We start from the raw sequence: 22100 nt of genomic DNA on the forward strand, positions 1-22100 counted from the left end.
ATGAGCGAAACAAAAACAGAAACCAGCCGCATCCCATCTACCCTGCCCGCCCGGCCGCCCTGCCAGCCCCCCGCAAGTTCTTCCTGTGGGCTTAGGACCCTTCTGTTTTGGAAGACCTACAGGCTTTATACATTCACCTGGTGGCTCATGAAGACCAGAAACACTGTCATAGAAAGAAGCTCTCTGAATATTCTGAATCTCTAAAGCAGAGAAACAGCAAAAACAGGACAGAAGAGCAAATACACAAACACTTCAGTTAGTGGGAAAGACATTCGACATCACAAGTAAACTTTGAAATCGGGTACAAAAGTCACTAGTCCAGGGAAGATCCCATGCAAACATTACTCATTAGAGAATCTGCACATTTGGACCAAGTTCTTTATAAGATAGACTTAATCTGAATGAAAATGCATATACCCCACTCCAGGTGTGAGCATTTTATCACACCTGTGTTAAATGACCACCCCACGTAAATGCAGGATGAAATGTTAAGAGTAATAAGGTTCTACTCGAGTTGTCCTTCATAAAATCACCTTGCAATTAGCTAATTAGGACAAGGTGCAGTAAGTTACACTCTGATAAATGTACGCATTAGTAACTTTTACTGTAAAAAATTTACACTGCTGTGCAATTTTACTTCCAATACAGATTCTTGAAATATAATTTACTTCAAATACAAATTACTAATACATAGGTAATTACCATTAAGGAAAACAAAATTCAAGTTCTGTTTAGCAAAATGTTAAAAATAACTTCATAAGTAAGAAGACACTTGATATCCCGAGGCACATTTACATAAGAAATGCAATCTTAGGTTTTTTTTTGGTCTATAAGCCCCCCGAAGTGTTAAGAAGTCCCGTGCAGCTGGGAGACAGATCCCAAAACATCTCTTAGCAGAAAGTAGGGCACTATGAGTCTCTAGGGCAGGGCTGCCACCAAAAAGCCTATTTCTCCTGGTTTGGCCTTGATAAACTCTTTAAAACCCTAGCACAAAGTCTATTTTAATACATAGTGTATTATAGTCCAGATATTGCACCTTCACAGGCAAACTATATTCATACAACACATAGTCATACATTTGTGGCCCACTTATTATTTTCTGCTTTTGCCTTTATGTGGTTGTAAAAATAGAAAAAAAAAATAGAAAAATACATGCTTTCCCAGGGTTCTTTTCTTTTCCTGGAGAAAAAGCTACCCTTATCCCAAGAGATCTCTATACCCAGAGTGAGCAGCGACGAATTCTCCACCTTAGCACACCCTCCTCCAACTCCTGTGTCTGCCCTGACTCTCCGGATGAAACTCAGTCCTGCCGCTCCCCCCACCGCTCCCCCGACAGTGGGCGACCTCTGAGATCCTGGCTCTCAGATCACACTGAATAACTGTCCACTACGCTGATGGACAACAGGCCTTCCTACAGCAGCATCATGAGGAGAGCAGACACGGGGAATGTTCCAGAGCAGACGCCAGCACGGCCGAGTCAGATCCGGGGCAGGTGAGACCGCCAGCAGCCCACTCTGACAGAAGGGACCACACGTGCGCCCAAGCGCCAATCTGCAGAAAGGCTAGGGTAACAGCGGGCTGTGCGGGCTGTGGGTCCGAGCTGTGGATTAAGTCCAGAAGCCCAGGGCTGGGGCCAGGACTGAAGGAGCTCAGCAAGTGTTTTCTCTCAGCGTTTCTGGAACCTAGTAAGTTCTTCGTGGCTATGGAAGCACAAAAAGGCAGGGGAGCCCTGGCCGCTGGTGCTGAGTGGTTAGAGCACCAGCCTGTGAACTACGGGCCACGGGTTCCATCCCCTGGTCAGGGGCATGTACCTTGGTTGCAGGTTCAATCTCCAGCCCTGGTTGGGGCGTGTACGGGAGGCAACCAATCACTGTGTCTCTCTCGAGTCTATGCTTCTCTCTCTCCACCTTCTACTCTCTCTAAAAATATAAAAATAAAAAGCAATGGAAAAAATATCCATGGGCGAGGATTAAAAAAAAAAGGGGGGGGGCAGGGGAGCACGCTCCAGACACGGCCCTGCCCACAAGGCACATCACCTGTGACATGGATCACTGAGCCCCCACCTCCACCCTTGCCGGCCAAACCTTATTTTCTTTAAACTTCTGACCCACTGCTGCCAAAGGCTCTCCCACATCTGGGAGGCGAGACAAGGCGTTACAGAGGGAAGTGGGAGGAGGAAGCCCAGGAAGCTGGGAGCCAAGACAGGCTGGCTCTGTCCTAGGCTGCATCTGCATATCCTGAGTCTCCCACTGGATTACCAGCTCCTGGGGCAGGGCTGCGTCTTTCCTCATTCCCCAAGACTCTCCCAGATGACAACCATGGTGCACATGGTTACACATGTGTGTTTGTTATATGAATGGTCAGGTGCTCACTAGGTGTTCCCCACAATATCATTTTCGGTTAGAAACTACAAAATAAGAGTCAAAGTGGTTCACAATCTCAGAACCAGTATGTAACTCAGGACCCACTTTCTTCACTACTGTGTTAATTCCCAAACACCTGCTTCTCTTCTCCTTCAAAATGAAGAGAAAATCGGATTTTGAGGCTTCAGTAGTAAAAACACCAGTTTCCTCTATTCCTTTCTTCCTGCTCATTCCATGCCCACTTCGAGGTTCTTTCCCACCAATCCCACCAGGCGAACACGCGTTTTACTTCTTCAGTCCACATGTCTCACCTGCCCTGGCTCACAACCTACGGAAGCTACTTATTCAGTGGAGTCAAGTCCACAGAGACCGGCAATCAGGCCTCTCCATGGTCTGCTCTCAGCCTGTGGCCTGGCCTCATTCCCCGCCTGCACCCTTCGTCCCAGCCCCACTCTAACGCCCAAAGGCACCACACGTCCTGAGCTGTGAGTTCCTCACTTCCATCCTCCGATCACTCACTCCACCTGCTCGGCCCTCTTCTCCCATGCCAACTTCACTTCTGAAATGCTCCACTCCACGCAAACCTACTCACGCTCAATATTTAAGGCCTGATCATGACACGGATGCTCACATATTAGTGCTGAGAACTGCCTGGCACTTAGTCACTATTCGGTAAACATCAGTTTTCCATATTTATTAAACAAATCATTCTCCTTCAAGGACAAGGAAAACTGCCTCTTCCTTCATGGCATTTTACCTTAGAACCCCAAGAAAAAGGAGGTCCCTTCTTCTGCTGAACGTTGCTACAAGCTCATCCCGTCCCCTTCACACAGCACTCACCAGATTCGTCTGGTCCTCAGACCTCCGCCTACACATCCCACCCCGTTCCTGAGCACTGAGACCTGAGGAGGGCCAGGAGGAGGGGCCACGGGACGCCAGCCCACGTCGTGCCCAGTACAGTCACAGCGGAACTGGTTCCTAACAGAACAAGTGTTCAGGCTGCAGCACTGCTCCCCTCTTCTCTCTGCGACATTTCCCACGTGCAGTTCCAGCTCCCTAGTGCTGCGTGTCCCAGCACCTGGACACGCTGTTTACCACAACTGGAGCTCACAGTCCCGGTTCCAGTTCCTCAGATTCCATCTAACCTTTCACAGCAGCAGGCTTGGGCGTCCCTGAACGATGGCACTGTGAATACCATGTTAGTCTCTGCTCTCAGCCCTCACGCAGCACCCATGGCTGACCGGTCACAGCCAGCACCAGGGAACACGCAGCATCAGTTGAAGACTTTCATCCAAAGGCATAAAGATCAAAAGCTTCCGTATTACGCGTTGGGAACCTAATCTGTTTTCCAAGTCTCTCCTTTTACACAGTCCCGGGCACTGTCTGTCCCAGGACACGTGCATGATGTGTGCAGCGCGCCTACCTGTGGGCTCCTCACATCTCGGGCGGATGTATGTGATCATTCCTGACTAGATCATCTTTGACACGGTTATCTTCCCCTGCTCACTTTCTCTTCCCACCTCTTGCCCTTTGCCCAAACTGCCTAAACCCTTCTTTCTGTTTCTTTCTCTCTGCCTCTGAGAAGACAGCACCACAAGCTCTTGATTTGCTACAGGAAAAGCAGAGGTGAGCCAGGTTCCTGAACAGGACAGCCTCAGGGTCAAGGCCTAGCCAGGGGCAGGTCCAGGGCTAAGGTCCTGCATGACCTGAGGCCAAGCAGAGAGGTGGGACACAGTCAGGATGAGATGCAGCAGGGAGAGCTAAGCTCCAAAAGATACTGGTGCCCACTATGCACAGGCACACAGAGATGTGCTGGTACCAGCACACCTTCTAGTCTATGACACAACATCGCCAAGACCTTCCCTGAGGCTCATGTAAAGAAAAGCACTCTGAGGACTGATGGGAACAGAAACTGGTCTACACACAGGCATCTGAGTGTGTTCACCAGCCACTGTGCGTGCGTGCGTGTGTGGCCAGCAGGGGCTAGGACGCATGACCTGCGTGCGGCACAGAGAAAATGCACAGGGCTTCTCAGGTTGTATGTCCCCAAACCCTTGGATTACAATCGAACTAGGCCAGGGCGGCCCGAGGCATATGCAGTTCTTTCTGGCTCTGAGCCTAGAAGGTTCCCACACTCCCCACAGCATCTGACCAAGAGGGCAGATGTCTTGTTACCCGAGTATTCTCAAAGTGGGTAAATACCGAGGTAATGGCAGCCCTGCTCTAGGGAAAGAGGGTTACAGTAAAATACATGTGCACACAGATATGTAAGAGAACCATATGCAATCCTTCATCGTAAACGACTGGCCAACCTGAGTTACAAATGCAAGGAGTACTTACCATCCTTCCAGAGCTCGGCCACAAATCTGTCCGAGGACTGGTGCAGCAGCGTGGCCACGTTGTCGTTCAGGGGGTCCATGTTCTTCATCAGCCACTCGTCTGCCTTGTAGTCCACCTGGCCCGCCCCGGAGCCGAACGAGGAGAGATGGAAAAACAAACAAAACCAAGGAACAGTTAGCCTTACCCACTGATGTTCACAGAGAAGTGAACCTAAGAAGTGGATTGTCTTAAAGGCAATCAATTGTAATGTATACTATATTTAGGGATTTACAAATGTTTATCAGCACATTTCTTATAAACTCCATCAATGTAGCAAAGTTTCACACAGTACTTTTAATCCAGCTCTCCAGCTCTTACCTTCCCTGCATAGTGTATGATGCAAAAGTCAGCTTTGTCTTTGAGCTGCCGAGGTTTCTGAAACTTGGAGTGGGAACCTTGCTCTTGAACTAGTTTTTCAACAAAGGTTTTATCTGTGGCTTTCGGGAACCAGCACTCTTCATCCAAAAGGGCAAGCACACCAGGAGGGTTGGCCTGATAATGAGAGGCAATGAGAATGGCGAGTTTGCATGTAATACCCATTGGGTCTGATCCAGATCTACGGACACCCACTGCTGAGCTAGAAGGCAATGTTCACACCAATTCCATGCTCCAAGCACCCAGGTCTCCGAGTGCTAAGCAAGTACAGGTGAGACAATGGGTGAGTCACTTATCTCATAAACATACACGTGTAAACTGTAGGTAAACTAATTCCAAGTAGATAGTCCCCAAACGCAGCAAATAAAAGACCCCACCCCCGCCCCAGCAAGGAAGTGGAGAGATGAAACTGAATGCTCATAGTCAATGACTGGATGGGTAAATTATTCAAAAACCCCACCAGGTGGAATGTTTCAGACATTTTCTATCCTAATCATTTTTTTCTGGTTAAGTAACGATTAAATAAAATGTACTGCTTCACACTTGTTGAAATATTTGAAACTATTATTAAGTAGAGTATATGGAAGGTGATGAAATAATTTATCAGTTACTTTATATATTTGTTTCAACAAACATTTGAGAGCCCATTTTATTTCACACAAGCAATTCCCTGAAAAAAGACACAGAAACATAAAGTAGGTTAGAGTGGCCAGGGACTGGGGGAGGGGAGCAGGGAGCACCTGCTAACAGGACAGTTTCTTTCAGGGATGATGAACATGTGGAATCAGATGATGGTAATGGTTACACAACTGTGTGAATATACTGAAACCCACTGAATTGTATACTTTAAAAGAGTGAATTTTAGGGTCTGTGCCTACAGCTTGCCATTCTCTGGGAGCTCAAAATTCAGTGGACTGACTTCTTTCTTGGAGGAAGGTGGGATTCTCAGTGGTCTATTTTATAGCTTCTGGATCAGCATTCATTGCCACTCTGCAAATACAGCAACTTGTGATACAAGATTGAATGTCTCAATTCCAGGGCTGCCTATCAGTTTTCTGAATAAATCTCTAGGATCAGTTTTCTTCAACTTCTATTTACTGGGGAAGAGAGGGCTGTGTACAAATATTGCATAAAGAGTAACTAGAGGTTATAGTTAAATGTAAGTGAAATACAGTAATAACATGGTCAGGGGCAGGTGGCGGTAGAAGCTGAGACCCCTCTGCAGTGAGCCCAGCACTGAGCCCTCCCTCCACGCTGCTAAGTCCGTGTCCTCCCCCTGAAAGAACTACATGAAAGAGCAGCTAAGAAAAGGCTATGATCAAAGCGACTGGGATCTCTCACTTCTGAAATAGGATCCCAAATATAATTTAATCTTTTCTAAATGACTCAGTGACAGCATAATTATGAATATCCATTATGGTGTCTCCTTGTTATTTTTCCTGCGTCATCCTTCAATGTCAAGTTCACTGTTAACACTTCTTTTAATTGGAGCTGTAAGTATGAGAGACTATTTCCTGCCTAAGGCCAGAGGCACTCTCAAGGGTTTGTAAGCAGCTTTCTGAACTTAGAGGTCACCTACTGACACCCCCTCACCCCCGCCCCAGGCTGGGCGGGGCTGGGTTTGTGAGAGAGGAGGCAAAGACTGGCCCGTAGCTTTCGAGGTATTTATTTTCCTTCTGGAAAATGTTCTCACTCTCCATTTTGAAAGAACCATCAATAGCACCATTATCCCATATTGTATAGGCCATAGTTAAATTTCCTACTTATAAAATCTTTATGTTTCTATGGATAAGTGGAATAAGGTAATCCTAAAGAACAATGGACTTAAAGAGTGAGTCAGCATTAAATTCTAAACTCCCTCCCTCCCTTTTCTGAGCTGCCCTTTCCTTTAAGTTGGGACCAGTCAGGCAAGAAATAAAAAGGTACATTCTAAAGTCTTTTGGGGAAGAGCCTAGAGATGCAGTACAAAAAGTATAGGAGGAAAGAAGTAAAGGAGGAAGGAAGGAAGGGGTGGAGGGAGGGAGCAGGGAAGGAGTGAGGAAAAAAGGAAGAATTCATTCTGCTCACTGTCCTTAAGTATCTAGACAAAGCTGGCATATCCTCCCCATGCCAATAGCTTTTGAACACCCAGACTGGACAATTTTCCTAAAATCCCACTATCCTCCCAATTTCTGGAATGTGGCCCTGGAACGCTCTCCCACTGCCGTCCTGGCCTTTACCGTCTCCAAATTCAGAGCGTCACTGACCAGGAACCACTAACCAGTGAACTACCAACATGTTTTGTTCTGTTCTGTTCTCTGGCTTTAAGATGAGGTCCCCTAGGACCAGGGCCATGCTATCCACTCCCCACATCCCCATGGCACCCCATTCTTTTTATTTCCAGGCTGTAATCGAGGAGTTAATAAAATTGTGTGGCCTTGATCTTATCCTAATCTAATAATAGTGAACAAAACAACTAAAAGTGCAGATACATAGTTAATACTTTCTTAAAACATAGAGCTTCCAGTGTTACAGCTACATATAAGTGAGCATCTCAAATCATATAATCGCTGATAATACCAATATTAAATATTCTATTCCCTTATTTATATACATTCCCAAACAATTTAGGGGGCAGCAAAGCTGTAAGGAAATAGATTCACATGTCTGTGTGGACACCGGAAGTTACTACGAGTATGCCTTCGATGTTACTCCTAAACAATGCTGCAGGTACACAGAGCAGAGCCCTCCCAAGTGCAGTCATTTGAGAGTTCTGCCCCAAACAAGCGGCTGCAGTGCCTTGAAAGTAAAACGATCTCTCACGTATGAGCCAAATGAAAACGATGTTACTTCCCTTAAACCCAAACTTCTAATGTGCGACAAGTACATCTCCAACAGGGTGAGTGTCCGCTAGGTTCCTGTTCCTCGTTCAGAAGCAGGTACTGAGCATCCAGGCTCAGGCATCAGTCCTCCAACCCCTCAGGCACGAGAACACGGGTGCAGGCTGAACAGCACAAGGAGAACTGCTCCACAGCCCAGAGCGCCTCACAGAGCATACCTCGTGGGAACACACCTACTGAGCCAGCATTAGACCTTGACCCAAATTACTGGTATCGGTGCTTAATTGTGCTTTAGTTTTCCTCTGTTTTGGCAGTTGGCCAAGTAAAATAAGCAAAGCTACTACCTTGTTGTAGCTTCCAGGGAATACACAGCCCAGTCATCAACATTCATTTGGGATCATAGTTTCATTCGAGAGTTATACATGTTCCACGTATTTCTACATGACACCGAACCAAAAGAAAATGGTCTAAGCTTGCTATAAAAATACACCTGTCTCAACCTTCAAAATAAAAATCTCTAATTAAAAAAATCTGTCAGAATAAAAATACCCTTGTACTTATAAGGATAAACTTTAGTTATCTGAAAAAGAGATTTACATGCCATGTCTTAGTTTTGGCCAAATGAAGTGCCCTGTACTGCCTAGGAGGCGAGTCAGGTGGAGCCCTCCACCTTCCCGGGTGCAGAGGGTTGTAGGTAAACGTGACTGCCACCGCCATCGTGGCACCTGCAGTCTGGGAAGACCGGGTACATGAGCCAATGTACTCACACACGCAGGCAAAGGGATAAGGCTGCACGAGAAGAGACCAAAGAAGGGTCTTAATGGCATGCTGCTTACTTTTTCAATAGGTGTTTTATCACAGTGTCACCCTCCTAGAAAATTAACACGGATCAGATTATGCCAAGAAAAACTCAAGGCACCGCCCGCATCAGGTCTGAAAGGCAACAGCAGGGAGACACTTACAGGCCTCTCTATCAGGTCAATGCACGGCTGCAGGTCGAGCCCGAAGTCGATGAAGTTCCACTCGATGCCCTCGCGCTGGTACTCCTCCTGCTCCAGGATGAACATGGTGTGGTTGAACAGCTGCTGCAGCTTCTCGTTCGTGTAGTTGATGCACAGCTGCTCGAAGGAGTTCAGCTGCCAAGGTTGAGAGAACGGGTTTCCAAACATGGGGAGGGATGGAAAAGCAGGAAGAGTCCTCTAATTATCAAACAATTCATTAAAGGTCAGTTAGGTATCAACTACATTATTGCTTGTAGCTAATGATAGCGACTGAACCGAGGGCGTCTCTCCCCATCTCTCTCTCTCCCTCTCCCCTCCCCTCTCTCACATACACACACTACATAAATATACATCACTGAACTGCTACAATGAGAAAATAATAAACTCAGTATGCTAACTGAATAATCTGCAAATAAAACAAAGCTTATTAGTGAATGGTTAATGTATATAAATGGTGAAATAAATGAAAAAGAGAAGAAGAAAAACAGAGAGACGTGGGAAGGCAAAGGAAAGCAAGCACCGCTCCATAGCTCTGAGGGGACTAGAGAATGCACGTGGTGCGGCCCCATCTACTCCTCACTCAGCTCCCAGCTCAGAGGGAGCTAAGAAAGCACTAATGTGCACTTCGCAGGGATCTTACTGAGATCCTAGCCAGGCCCGACGAACAAAGTGCACTCAATCCAGTGTGAGGCTCCAGGCTGCTTCCCTCTGCATTCCCTTCTCTTACCAAGTGGCTGACCTTTGCCAGTACTAAGAGTGACACTGCACTGCTCGCATGAAGTGAACTTGAGCATCTTTATTACAGACATTTGTTTCCTTCTCTGAGATCTCTGTTTTTCTATTGTGCTGTTGATGGGATGAATGACCAAATGGATGAATTAATAGGCACAATATTCTTAAAGCAATCACTTTCTATATTAGAGGCACTCAACCTTTTTTCCTGCCTTCACGCTATTCACACAAGTACCAAGTGCCCATAAATAACCTCTTTCATTATAAAAAGTGATCTCCAAGTAGGGCAGGTATAATCAATCTCCAAGGAATAAATTTATAGTCTGAAAGACATTCTAGTCCCCCACCCCCTACGGAGGTGTTACACTCACCATTTTGGAATGAGGTCAGGCTAGGAAGGCAGGGGCAGGGTTTACTTGCTCAAGGAAACATTTTTAGTGAACCACATAAACATCTACAGACTGCTGGATGGTGCTTATTCATGCTTATGTCAATGGCACTGCTCTGACATAGGATTATGAGACCTTACTCTCTGTTTAGCCTTACTATGTATGTGTGGTGGTTTTTAAAACAAATTTTTAATTTTTCTTCCATATTTAAGCTATCAACTATATTTTAAAATAACCAATTTTTACATTGGTAATTCATGGTATAAAATTTAAAATGTACAAAGAATTGCACTGTCTCATTCCCTAGAGTCAACTACTATCACTTATTTCTTGTGATCCTTCCAGAAATAGCCTATGCACTTATAAATGTGTTATCTTGTTTTATTTTTTAACTCAACAATGTATTTGGAGTCTTTCCATATCAGTAAATAAAGCCACCCTACTCTTTATAATGGGTGCATAGCACTCTACTCTATGGGTATCTCAAGATTAATTGAACCAATCTCCTAATGGTGGGCATTTAGCTTTTCCTATGATAAAGAACGATCAATACCAACCTTGCACTTTTAGCATTACACTTTCCTACTGTCTGTGTACTTACATGTGTAGCTTTCTTTTACATCCTTTAATACCCTCGTGAAGACTTGTCCTCTACAGTACTAAATTTTCCTATCCAAGAACAAGGTATGCTTTTTCAACTGTTCAAGTCTTCTATGTTTTCACAGTAGCCTTGTAAAATTGTCTACAACTTAATCTTGCCCATTTCTTCTTAAATTTATTCTTAGGTATTTCATCTGCTTTTGTTGCAGCTGGAAATAGGATTCTTTCCTGTCATTACATCTTCTGATTGTTTATATACAGGAAGGTAACTGATTTTAAAAATGTAACTTGAAGTTACAGACATTTCTGTTTCCTTCTCTGTGAACTCTGCCCATTTACCTGGCCACCTTTCATGATTTCTCAAGTTATTTACAAATCAACGCACATTAAGCAATTTCTTATGGTGGCAGTTGCAGTTCAGCAGGCAAAACAGCGTATACAGTACCAGTTCAGACTGCATGGAAACAGACATAATTTTAAAGTGGCCAAAGTAGCACACTGATCCCAAGAAGTACTTAATTTATTATTTGTTCCTTACATATATACTGTCAGCCTATCAAAGGAGAGGTAAAGATATAAATATTTAAGAGGTCAAAATGTTATCAACTTTTTTTGCAGGTGTATAACTACAAACCTTTGATGGATTGATGAATAAATGGACAAATCTAGTCAGATCAAGAATAAAAGATATTGAAATCCATCATCAAATCCTATGGCTTTATCTTCAAACAGAGATCATTATCTTTCCTCATTTCTCCATCTCACAGCTTATTCCTGACTCCTGAGCCGGCCACCATCACCTGGCCCCTGGGCCCCGACAAAGGCCAGTGGCCTCACGCCCTCCCTACTTCTGCTTTTGCTCCACACCATACCCCAGTTCCTGTTGGGCAGCTACATCTAGTCACTCTGGCTTTCCAGCAATTTCTAACATTAACAAATCCCCTCCCATACAGGACTGCTGCCTGGAGAACTTATGGAGGCTGGGGCTTCTCCTCCTTCATGTACCCGTAAGGCCAGCACTGCAGAGACACCTCCCAAGACAGCTGTCTAAAGCCGGCCTCCCCGCTCTTCTATCACAGCATCAATCACAATTCTGAGAACTTAGTGGCTCTTTATCTTTTATGGTTTGACTCTCCACTAGAAAGGCAGGGATTAGCCCTGCTTATCTGCCACTACGTCGCTGGTGCCTGGCACAGCACAGTGAGTGCACATTGTGAGCCTTCATTAATATCTGTTAAAAGAATAAGACGAGCCCTACCGGCGTGGCTCAGTGGTTGAGCATCAACCTATGAACCAGGAGGTCACGGTTCGATTCCCAGTCAGGGCACATGCCCGGGTTGCAGGCTCGATTCCCAGTTGGGGGCATTCAGGAGGCAGCCAATCAATGATTCTCTGTCATCACTGATGTTTCTATCCCTCTTACCCTCCCCCTTTCTCTCTCTGAAATCAACAAAATAATAATAATAATTTGAAGGAAGAGCAGGAGGGAAGAGACACACCTCAAAAATTTCAAATCCAGCAATGTCCAGGATTCCAATGAAAGATGCTCCCTGACGCTTGGTCCTATCCAGAGCTTTATTGATCCGGTGAACAAGCCAGCGAAAGAGCCGCTCATAGGTAGCTTTTGCCAATGCTTCCACTGCAAAGTCCGCCTGTAATTACACAACACCGTGTTTTATTCTAGAAATGATCTCACTCAACAAGGCATTCATGGCTATTACATAGAGTTCAATGTTCTTCAAAAAACCTGAAATAGCATGTACTGCTTAGTCATGTCTCAAGTTTACACATCAACAAAGGGTGTTAGTACAATTAAATGTAAACTAGAGTTAATCAATTTAAGGGAAGGGTGAAGATGGTCCCGGGGCTTCTCTGAGCCTATCTGCTCGGAGTCTGAAAGGAGTCCACCCTGAGACAGGGGAGTCCAACTCCTATATTCTTGGTGAGTGGGCTCTAGAAGTATACAACTTTGTCCTCCTGGATAATCTATCTATTGGGGAAAGCTCAAATTTCCTTTTTAAAAAACTACACAAGAAAACCCCCACTCAATTAGTCCCAGGAAACATCCATATTGTAGAGCTTTATCTGGCTCAGTTTGTCACATACCAATCAGAAGGTCTTATGACCACAATTTATCGTTCAAACACATGTAGAATAATTAATGATAAATGTACCTGTTCTTTGGTCTGGGCTTTCTGCACGTAGTCTCGGCCGACCTTGATCCGGGGGGTAAGGATGGCCCGAGTGAACTCCATCACATTCATCCCAAGAAGATGGCACAGCTTCTGGGCAACTAGAGTGTAAAAAAATCTCCTAAATAGTGGACTCTTCCTTATGATCCAGGCACAATACATTCAATAAACACTCGAAAAACCTGAGTAATCATTAAATTGTATTAAGAAATAACAAGTTTTAGGTCTGATGAAAAATCCCGCCATCCCTTCAAATTAATAACACTCATCCTTAGGTTATTTAAAAGAGATGGTGAGCCAGCAATTACTTATTATGGCTAATAATGCAAGTTACTGAGTCTTGGAACCCATAACAACACAGAGAATGAGAAAAATAGTGCTACCAAGATAACTGGCCGTGATCATGTAATGATCCTAATAATATTTTAATGGGCAAGAAATCTATAAGTTTAAAAAAAGTTATTTGATTACATGGCTAACATGAAACAATACATAACTGCTACTTTTGTTATTGTTGATTCTCAGCAGCATTAGGGCACCTGCCTGACTAGAAGTTCATTGTCTAATATCCCCCAAGGTCCAACAAGTATATGAATTATTATAATGAATTTTGAACTAAGTGTTAAAAATTGTCGGATCAAAATTGGAGGTATCAGTATAAAGCCATGGTTTTTAATATACATACATAGAAATGAAAATCGGCGTGAGTACATTGTGTGTGCATGTTCCCTTGCTCTGTCCTCTGAGAGAAGCAAAAACAAATGAGACCCTAGAACAACCAGATATTGGCAGCTAAATCCCATTCTTCAATACGAAGAAACAGTAGAAAAACGGCCAATTCCAGGGCCGGGGGTGGACAAATACAAAATGAGTCTGGAACATTTTGTGTTGCCATAAAGTAAGAAATTGCTTTAAAATAAAAGTGACAGAGTCATGTCAAAGTAACCGGAGCACTAGCCTGAAGGGGCTCCAACTCCTCATGGCCACATCGAGGACAGGAATAAATAAATAATTATGGAGTGGATCATAAACCATACAATTATTAAAGAAGGGTCCACATGTCTATACTGATATGAATGAAAAAGTGAAAGCTCTTCCTTCCAGTAGAATTCCAGGGAGTAAATATAGAAGAACGGTGTAGACAGAAAGTCACCACTTAACATACACCACAAACAAGACTTATTTCCGGTAAGAATCATAAACGGATGCGACAACTAGTAGCCGAAGAGCCCGATGAGAGCCTGGACTCACTTCCTTAGTCTTAGTGTCTCCCTCCTCTCCCAGATACTTGGTACAAAGGCAGAAGGTAATCCGGTAGCGGAGAAACCCAGTAGACACTTCCTTAACCAAGTTAACCTCACCAACAATGAGGCAAACGCACATACGCCTCCCGATATGAGGCACAAGGAGGCCACAACACCCCTTCTGTGATATTCTTACCCAAAATGCGTAACCTGAATTTAATCAGGAGGAAACCTCAGACAAACCCAAATGGAGGGACATTTTCCAAAACAACTGGCCAGCATTCTTCTTCAAGTGTCAAGGCCACGAAAGACGAAGACTGGGCCTATGTTCCTGGTAAGGTCAACACTGGCGAGGTCTCAGTAGCTGCAGCTCCCTTTCCGATGAGCGGTGTGGTCTCTGCAGCTCATGTCTCCACATGCCCCCATTCCCAATGCCTCCCCAGGCCACGGCAGGGTCTCCAGTGCTGCTGTGTCCTACACACACCTCTTCCCTCATATACCACAGTGGCCCCTATGCATTCTGCTCCCGAGAGTCTTGTGGCAAAGTGTCGGGAGTGCTTTCTATGCCTGCACTAACATGTTCTTGGAGAGCACAACCACCAACCATCTAAACGGAAATAAAGTCAGCATCGTCAATTACCTGTATTTTCTGGCATGGAAGCTTGATCAGTGTTCCGCTCCTTTTTGAAAGAAATATTTCCAAACTGAAGCACTGAAGATACTACTTTAAGCATAGCTTTATTAAAGAGAAAAAAATTAATAAAAATATTGCATCGACATATAGCAGAGACATATTCTAATTTATTTTGACTAAAAATTAGCTGGACAAAACTTTTCAGTACGGTATCTCTCAGGATTTCATAAAATTACAGGCAGTTCTCAGTTCCTCAATCATTTCCTAGTTTAGGCTATTGACCCCCAACGTGTGTCTTATTTAAATGAGTATCAGAATCTTAGAGAAATCCCACATACACAGAATCTCTTCATGAGAGAAGCCCATTATATGCATCGCTTCCATCGTCTCCTGGAAGTTATCTTTGTCTTGCTGTCCCGGAATGGGAATATAACCATTGGAGAGAAATCTGTAGTTGTTAAATCCTTCAAGAAGCAAGTCAGCTAAAAGAAAACAGAATGGAATACCATCAAGCACACACTCTTCAGCAGACTGAGCATGCCCACATCCAGGCAGCACCGATGCCCCAGGAGACCAGTGGTTCCCGACCAACCATCACCACCACATACTTCTCACCCCCGCACTTTCTCTCTCTTTGTATGTTCATGCTAAATACACAAACACATACAGTTTCCCATCGTCTGCAACCAGGAAGGAAAATGATAATGTAAACTGCACAAATCTCAACGGGAGTTGGGGACAGTGGTTTATATATTTTAAATCAGATCGTGGGAAAATGATGTAACTTTTCCAGAGAACTAAAACCTTATTGTTTTCAGATTTAAATATTTTAGAAAGCTTTTAAACCCATTTTCTATATTCTGTTCTTAATAAATAGTTTATAGCTAACACTGTGGGGTCAATATGAAGACTATGTGGACCTAAGATAAACACCCAGATGTAGAAGGTGTGTGCTCAGCCCAGCCACCACGAAACCTCTCTCCAAGGCAGTCTATTTAGTGGTAAATTTGCTTTTGAGAGTGATGTGCAACATAAAATATTATGACAGAATACTATAATGGATAATACCCCCACTGCCTACTTGTACTTTAGGGGATATGAGTTAGAGACAACTTAACTTCCTCTTTCGATAAATGTGTTTGTTCCTTGAGAGCAGAAGGATGTTTCTTAGGAGGGATCAAAACAGATAGGGCTACTCATCCTGAGAAAGGATGCTATCACAGGCTCCCAGCCTGCAGAGGATTTCTGATCACGCCTATCCCTTAATTCTTATCGACATCACATTTAACTCTACTGGGTACTGACTGTTTTCTTTTTCTCTATCTTGACTACTTTGATATTGCCAGTCTGGAAGCCTGAAGGTTTTCTTCTCTTTAGCATCACATACTGTATGTGCATAATACTGAGTTTTTAGCCTCTTGTTGGCTCTCTTTATTTTTGTTGCTTATTTTTTTCCTTGCAGGTCATTTCAAATCAATTTCTGGGTTCAATGCTTTCACAGCAAAAGCATTTCATCGCAAAAGTCTACACCCCAATGAGAAAAGCATTACTGCATGTATTATTACTTGTGAGATTTATGGAGTATGTTTATAATAGTCACACAGAAGCACTGAGCTTGAGAAATTGGAAAGTTGTGCATCTTCTCCCCCGTCATATACTTAGCAAATTTCTGAACCCTGGCCAGGCCTAAGCTTCCAGTCCTTGTGATTCAACAAAAATCCACCACAGGCTTTATCCAGAACTACTGGAAACATAACAGAGATATTTAGTTGTTAATCTAGAAATAAAATGTTTGTTCATTAACTTTATTAAGTAAATTTATTTTTTCTTACTTGTATATTTATAAATGTTGAAACAAAACTTGATAAATACACATCATTTGTCTTCTATTTTTAAAAATAGAAATCGAGATAATATAACACCACCCATATACCTACCACTTAAAGGTATTTATCCCATGGCATGGACATTCCATTTCACTTTCATCATCTGACCAGTTAGAGTTTTGTAACTTACACTTTAGGTGTTCTCCTGCTCCAGATAGCAGCTGGTAAAAGATATGAAAAGTACGCTCATCTTTTGCTTGACGAACAGCACGAGACTTTTCCAGAAGGTCTGAGCAAAGACGGTTAAGGATTAAGTTGGTCCTTTTTCCATGTCTATTTAATTATAAAACATTTTCTCTCTCTGATATAGATCAAGTATCCTGCTATTAACCATTCTATATGGTTAAACTTTGTAAGTGAAAAAAGAAAATGTATGCAATTTATGTTTCCCACTAATCTAGGTCCACTGGGCTAGGAGGGAACTTAAAGCTCGGAATGCTTCCCTCACCCCACCCCACCCCACCCTGTTCTTAACTTGGATTATATTCAAAGAACACAGCACTCTACAAAGCACTGTATTTCTATCACTGGAGATTATTCTAACAAGAATCAGAGAACTGTCGTCTGTAACCTTCCTAACTGGCACACTACCAGTTCAGAAGCACTTCTATTTTATTATCTTTACCTAAATTAATTCCATATAGACCTGCCATTTCTTAGGACTAGTGTACGTATTTGACATTTTCCTCTAGTTTTATTCTGCTTAACACTAACTGAAACGGCTTTAACTGTACTTTTATAAGGCTTGTTTCAATGGGTACACGCCCATCGTACGAATAGCAGAAATAGGTGGTAAAAAATTTAAGCTAACACAACCATAGCTGAAGAGTCGTTCAATATAACAGTATTCACCTAAAGGTCCTTACACCACACACACATTCCCTGGGCTGATGACATACAGGCGACCCTCACCTCAGGGCGACTCTCCACTTCCCCAGCCACGTGATCAGGTCGTGACCTGGTGTTACAAGACCAAGTCACAATCTCCTGGGACTCAAGTTTTACCATCTTGATAACGGGAGTGATATCACAAAGGGTTTCTTTGAGGCCGCAGGAAGATGAAATGATTCTTTATTTTAGATTATACTATTCTGAAAAAGGATACATGTTTCAATGTTGGCCCCAACAATATAGCCAGTTACATCAAAGTTGATCCGAATAAATTTGCCCTGAAAATAAATTAAAAAGAAAAAATTGAAAATAAATAAGGACAGAAAGGATCTGAACACCATCATAATAAGCCAATGTGCCCTGCTGAGTAGACACAAATTGGTTATAAAAATGAACCTTAAATATTGCCTTATTAAAAAGAAAGAAAGAAAGAAAGAAAGAAAGAAAGAAAGAAAGAAAGAAAGAAAAGCCTCAATAAATTCCTAAACTGTAGCAACAGGATAGGTTACCTTCTTGGACTATAACATAATAAAAATGAAACCCTAATCATTTAGAACTTTTAAAAAGCTCTTCTAAATAACCTGAGATATGAGCGATTTCAATAGTATAAAAGGAACACTACACCCAGCCTTATAATGATAGACTTGAAAAACTGAATAATATAGATAATTTCCTAGGAAAATAGAAATCCATTTAAGAAAAAAACAAGAGAAAACTTGAATGGACCATAATCACAAAAAGTAATGAAGTCATTTGGCAAATTCCTAAGGAATATGTAATTGCCTTACTACATAACTATTTTAGGGAAACAGAAAAGTGATTATTTCATAATTCACTTTATAAAATTATCACAACACTGTATACCCAAACAGGTAAAGATAGCACTAAAAAAAAAGAAAGCAAAACTGAATATCTTACTCATAAGTATATATCCTATATAATAAAAGGCTAATATGCAAATTGACCGAACGGCAGAACGACCGGTCGCTATGACGCGCACTGACCACCAGGGGGCAGACACACAATGCAGGAGCTGCCCTCTGGTAGTCAGTGCGCTCCCAGAAGCCAGGCTCACAGCTGGCGAGCACAGTGGCGGTGGCGGGAGCCTCTCCCACCTCCATGGCAGGCGGAAATCCCCCGAGGGGTCCCAGACTGTGAGAGGGCGTAGGCTGGGCTGAGGGACCCCCCTCCCCAGTACACGAATGTCATGCACCGGGCCTCTAGTGTATATATATAGAAAAGGCCAAATTAAACACTGCAAAACAAAGAAACACAACAATGATCAAGAATGGTGTATTCCACACAGCTAAGAAGGGCTGATACTAATATACATGCTACTATCATTCATCACATGAGTAGTCAAGGGAATGAAGGACTTTCTTCAAGGAAATGAACAAACTGACTCTAAAATTTATAGGGAAATGGAAAGGACCTAGAATAGTCACAACAATTTTGAGAAAGAGAACAAGAACCAGAGCTGAAGGGCTCAAACTATTCAGTTTCAAAAACCTACAAATGTATTAAGACAGTGTGGTGGTGATGTAAGGATAGAGATACAGGTCACTGGGACAGAACCGAGTCCAGACATAGGCCAGACATGTACGGTCAATCCATCTTCAACTGAGGTGCCAAGGTAATTTAACAGTGAAAGGATCTTTTCAATAAATGAAGCTTAAAAAGATGTAAAATAAAAAAAATTAACCAGGACCCTTACCTCACACCATATACAAAAATTAAGTCAAAGTAGATCACAGACCTAAATGTATGGGGTAAAACGATAAAACTTCTATAAGAACAGAAGAAAATTTTTACAACCTTAAGTTAGACCAAGATTTCTTAGATAAAATGCAAAAAAGCAGGAACCATAAAATTAAGCTCTGATGAGTTTTATCAAAATTTAAAACTTCTGTTTTTCAAAGGACACTGTAAAGAAATAAAAAGAAACTTCAGACTAGCAGAGAATATTTGCAGAACACATTATCTGATACAGGATTTGTACCCAGAATACATAAGGAACTCCTACAACTAAATTATAAGACAACCAAGTAAATTTTTAAAAAGTTGTATAAAATATTTAAACAGATTACTTCAATGATATGTATGGCTACATTTTTAAAGAAAGACTAGCAAGGATATAGAACTATAACTCTCATACAACACTGGTAAGAATGCAAAATGGTACAGCCACTTTGGAAAACAGTTTGCTGGTTTCTTATAAAATTAAACTTAAGTTACCCTATGACTCAGCAGTTCCACTCTTAGGTAGTTACCTAAGAGAAACAAAAGCATGTGTCCACACAAAAACTTGCACAGGAATGCTCATACCCACTTTATTCTTAATAGCACTCATTGGAAACAACCCAAATGTTCATCAAGTGGTAAATGGATAAAGAAATCATGGTAAATTTACACAATGAAATACTACTAAGCAATAAAAAGGAACCAGTGAGATGCTATGTGAAAAAAGTTAGGCATAAAAAAACTACACACTATATGATTCCATTTATTTGACATTCTAAAGAAAAACTATAGAGACAAACAGATCAGTGGTTATCAGGGCTAGGGGTAGAAGCAGGAGGAGGCGGCTGATTACATAAAGGCGAAAGGAAACTTTGGGGTAATGGAAATATTCTCTCTGGATCCTGGTGCTAGTTACACCACTATATACAACACTCACCAACACTCATTGAACTGTACACTTAAAAAGGGTGAATGTTATGGTATACAAAATACAACTCAATAAACCTAATTTTAAAAACTACTCAAGGGAGATAGCTTGATACTTTAGGACCTACTAACTAAATGCCAATTTTAAAAATATAATTAATCAGTTATTCTTTATATTTACTACAAACATTAAACATATTACTTTCTCACTAAAGTGAAAAATCTTGGCTTACATCTTCTACTTATTTCTCCACTCAACTTGCCTATTCTTATACCCACTACTTTAGGCCCCTTCTCATCTTTTCAATGTTTTTTTTTTTTAGTGCAGAAATATTTACTTAAAGTAGAAAAAAATGAGTACTCAGTACTGGAATGCTACCACAGAAAAACTTGAACTACATTTTATTACATATAAATTGTTCCTCAATAATGTTGTTTTTCAAAACTGAAGAGGGTAATTTACTAAAAATGTATGATCTATTATTTTTTTGTCTAATTTTATGAGCATTCATTAAGAACTCATCCAAGCCTGACCGGCGTGGCTCAGTGGTTGTCAACCTATGAACCAGGAGGTCACAGTTCAATTCCTGGTCCGGGCACATGCCTGGGTTGCAGGCTCGATCCCCAGTGTGAGGCATGCAGGAGGCAGATGACCAATGTTTCTCTCTCCCTCTTCCTTCCTCTCTGAAATCAATACACACACACACACACACACACACACACACACACACACACACACAAATATCTATGTATATAAAAGCCTAAGTGACTGTTCAGCTTGTAGCTATGATGTGCACTGACCGCCAGGGGGCAGACGTTCAACACATAGGCATGGAAACATGGAACAGACTGATGAATCTCAGAGGGAAGGGGAGGAGGGGGGAAGAGATTAACCAAAGATCTTATATGCATACTAGAGGCCTGGTGCATGAGATTCATGCACTGGTGGGGGGCATGGCCTGCAGGGATTGGCCCGCTGTGGGAGCACTGCTTATCCTGGTCTGCTGAGCGGCTGTGGACCCGCCCTCTGAGCGGCTGCTCCCTGGTCCGGCATCTTCTGTGGAGCCGGAGCACTTGCCTCTCCAGGGGACCCAGTCAATAGCACTGAGAGGCAGCGGAGTAGGCCTCAGTCCCATGGTGGCCACAAACCCGCCTCCCAGCCTCTGGTCAGCCAAGTGGCGCTCTCACTGTGATAGCGCACTGACCACCAGGGGGCAGCTCCTGTGTTGAGTGTCTGCCCCCTAGTGGTCAGTGTGCGTCATAGTGACTGGATGACCAGTCGTTCTGCTGTTCAGTTGCTGGACTTTTATTATATAGGACTAGAGGCCCGGTGCACAAATTCATGCACTGGTAGGGTCCCTGGCTTGCAGGGATTGGGCCAAAACCAGCAGTCCAACATCCCCCGAGGGGTCCCGAGAGGGCACAGGCCAGGCCGAGGGACCCCACCAGTGCATGAATCCGTGCTCTGGGCCTCTAGTGTATATAAAGAACTCATCCAAGCCGGCCGTTGTGACTCAGTGGTTAAGTGTCGATCCATGAACCAAGAGGTCATGGGTTTGATTCCCAGACAGGGAATAGGCCTGGGTTGCAGGTTCGATCCCCAGTAGGGGGCATGCAGGAGACAGCTTATTGATGTTTCTCTGTCATGGATGTTTCTGTCTATTTCTCTTCCTCTCTCTAAAAATCAATAAAGCCTTGCTCTGGACAGAAAATGCATAGCTAGTTTGATACACTTAGGTGTCATGCCATCATAACAACAAACATGCATTCCATTACAGGCCTGTTTCAGATGCCACTAAACCTCAGAATTTAGAGGGGAGAGGGAGTATGATTACAAAGAAAAGGCATTTTGTGACAAATAGCTCTTACCACCTCTTACAAAGGCATGTATACACTCGGCATAATAAATGATCAAAACAATGGCTAAA

At 42.9% G+C, this 22100-nt stretch overlaps 1 protein-coding gene across 2 annotated transcripts in view; it reads right to left on the reverse strand.

Annotated features, from left to right (window-relative positions):
- The window catches only part of MYH10 (myosin heavy chain 10), a 139781-nt gene that overhangs the window by 48013 nt on the left and 69668 nt on the right, over positions 1-22100 (reverse strand). For both annotated transcript variants that reach the window (XM_079799283.1, XM_079799284.1), the window contains exons 7-15: positions 17720-17783; positions 16745-16843; positions 15067-15210; positions 14735-14830; positions 12833-12951; positions 12158-12310; positions 8899-9072; positions 5061-5234; positions 4704-4818 (exon numbers count right to left, since the gene is read on the reverse strand). In XM_079799283.1, coding sequence (XP_079655409.1) covers positions 4704-4818; positions 5061-5234; positions 8899-9072; positions 12158-12310; positions 12833-12951; positions 14735-14830; positions 15067-15210; positions 16745-16843; positions 17720-17783 — 1138 coding nt within the window. The remainder of the gene's footprint in view (positions 1-4703; positions 4819-5060; positions 5235-8898; positions 9073-12157; positions 12311-12832; positions 12952-14734; positions 14831-15066; positions 15211-16744; positions 16844-17719; positions 17784-22100) is intronic.

The sequence above is a fragment of the Cnephaeus nilssonii genome, assembly GCF_951640355.1.
Source record: "Cnephaeus nilssonii genome assembly, chromosome: 19".
Classification (NCBI taxonomy): domain Eukaryota; kingdom Metazoa; phylum Chordata; class Mammalia; order Chiroptera; family Vespertilionidae; genus Cnephaeus; species Cnephaeus nilssonii.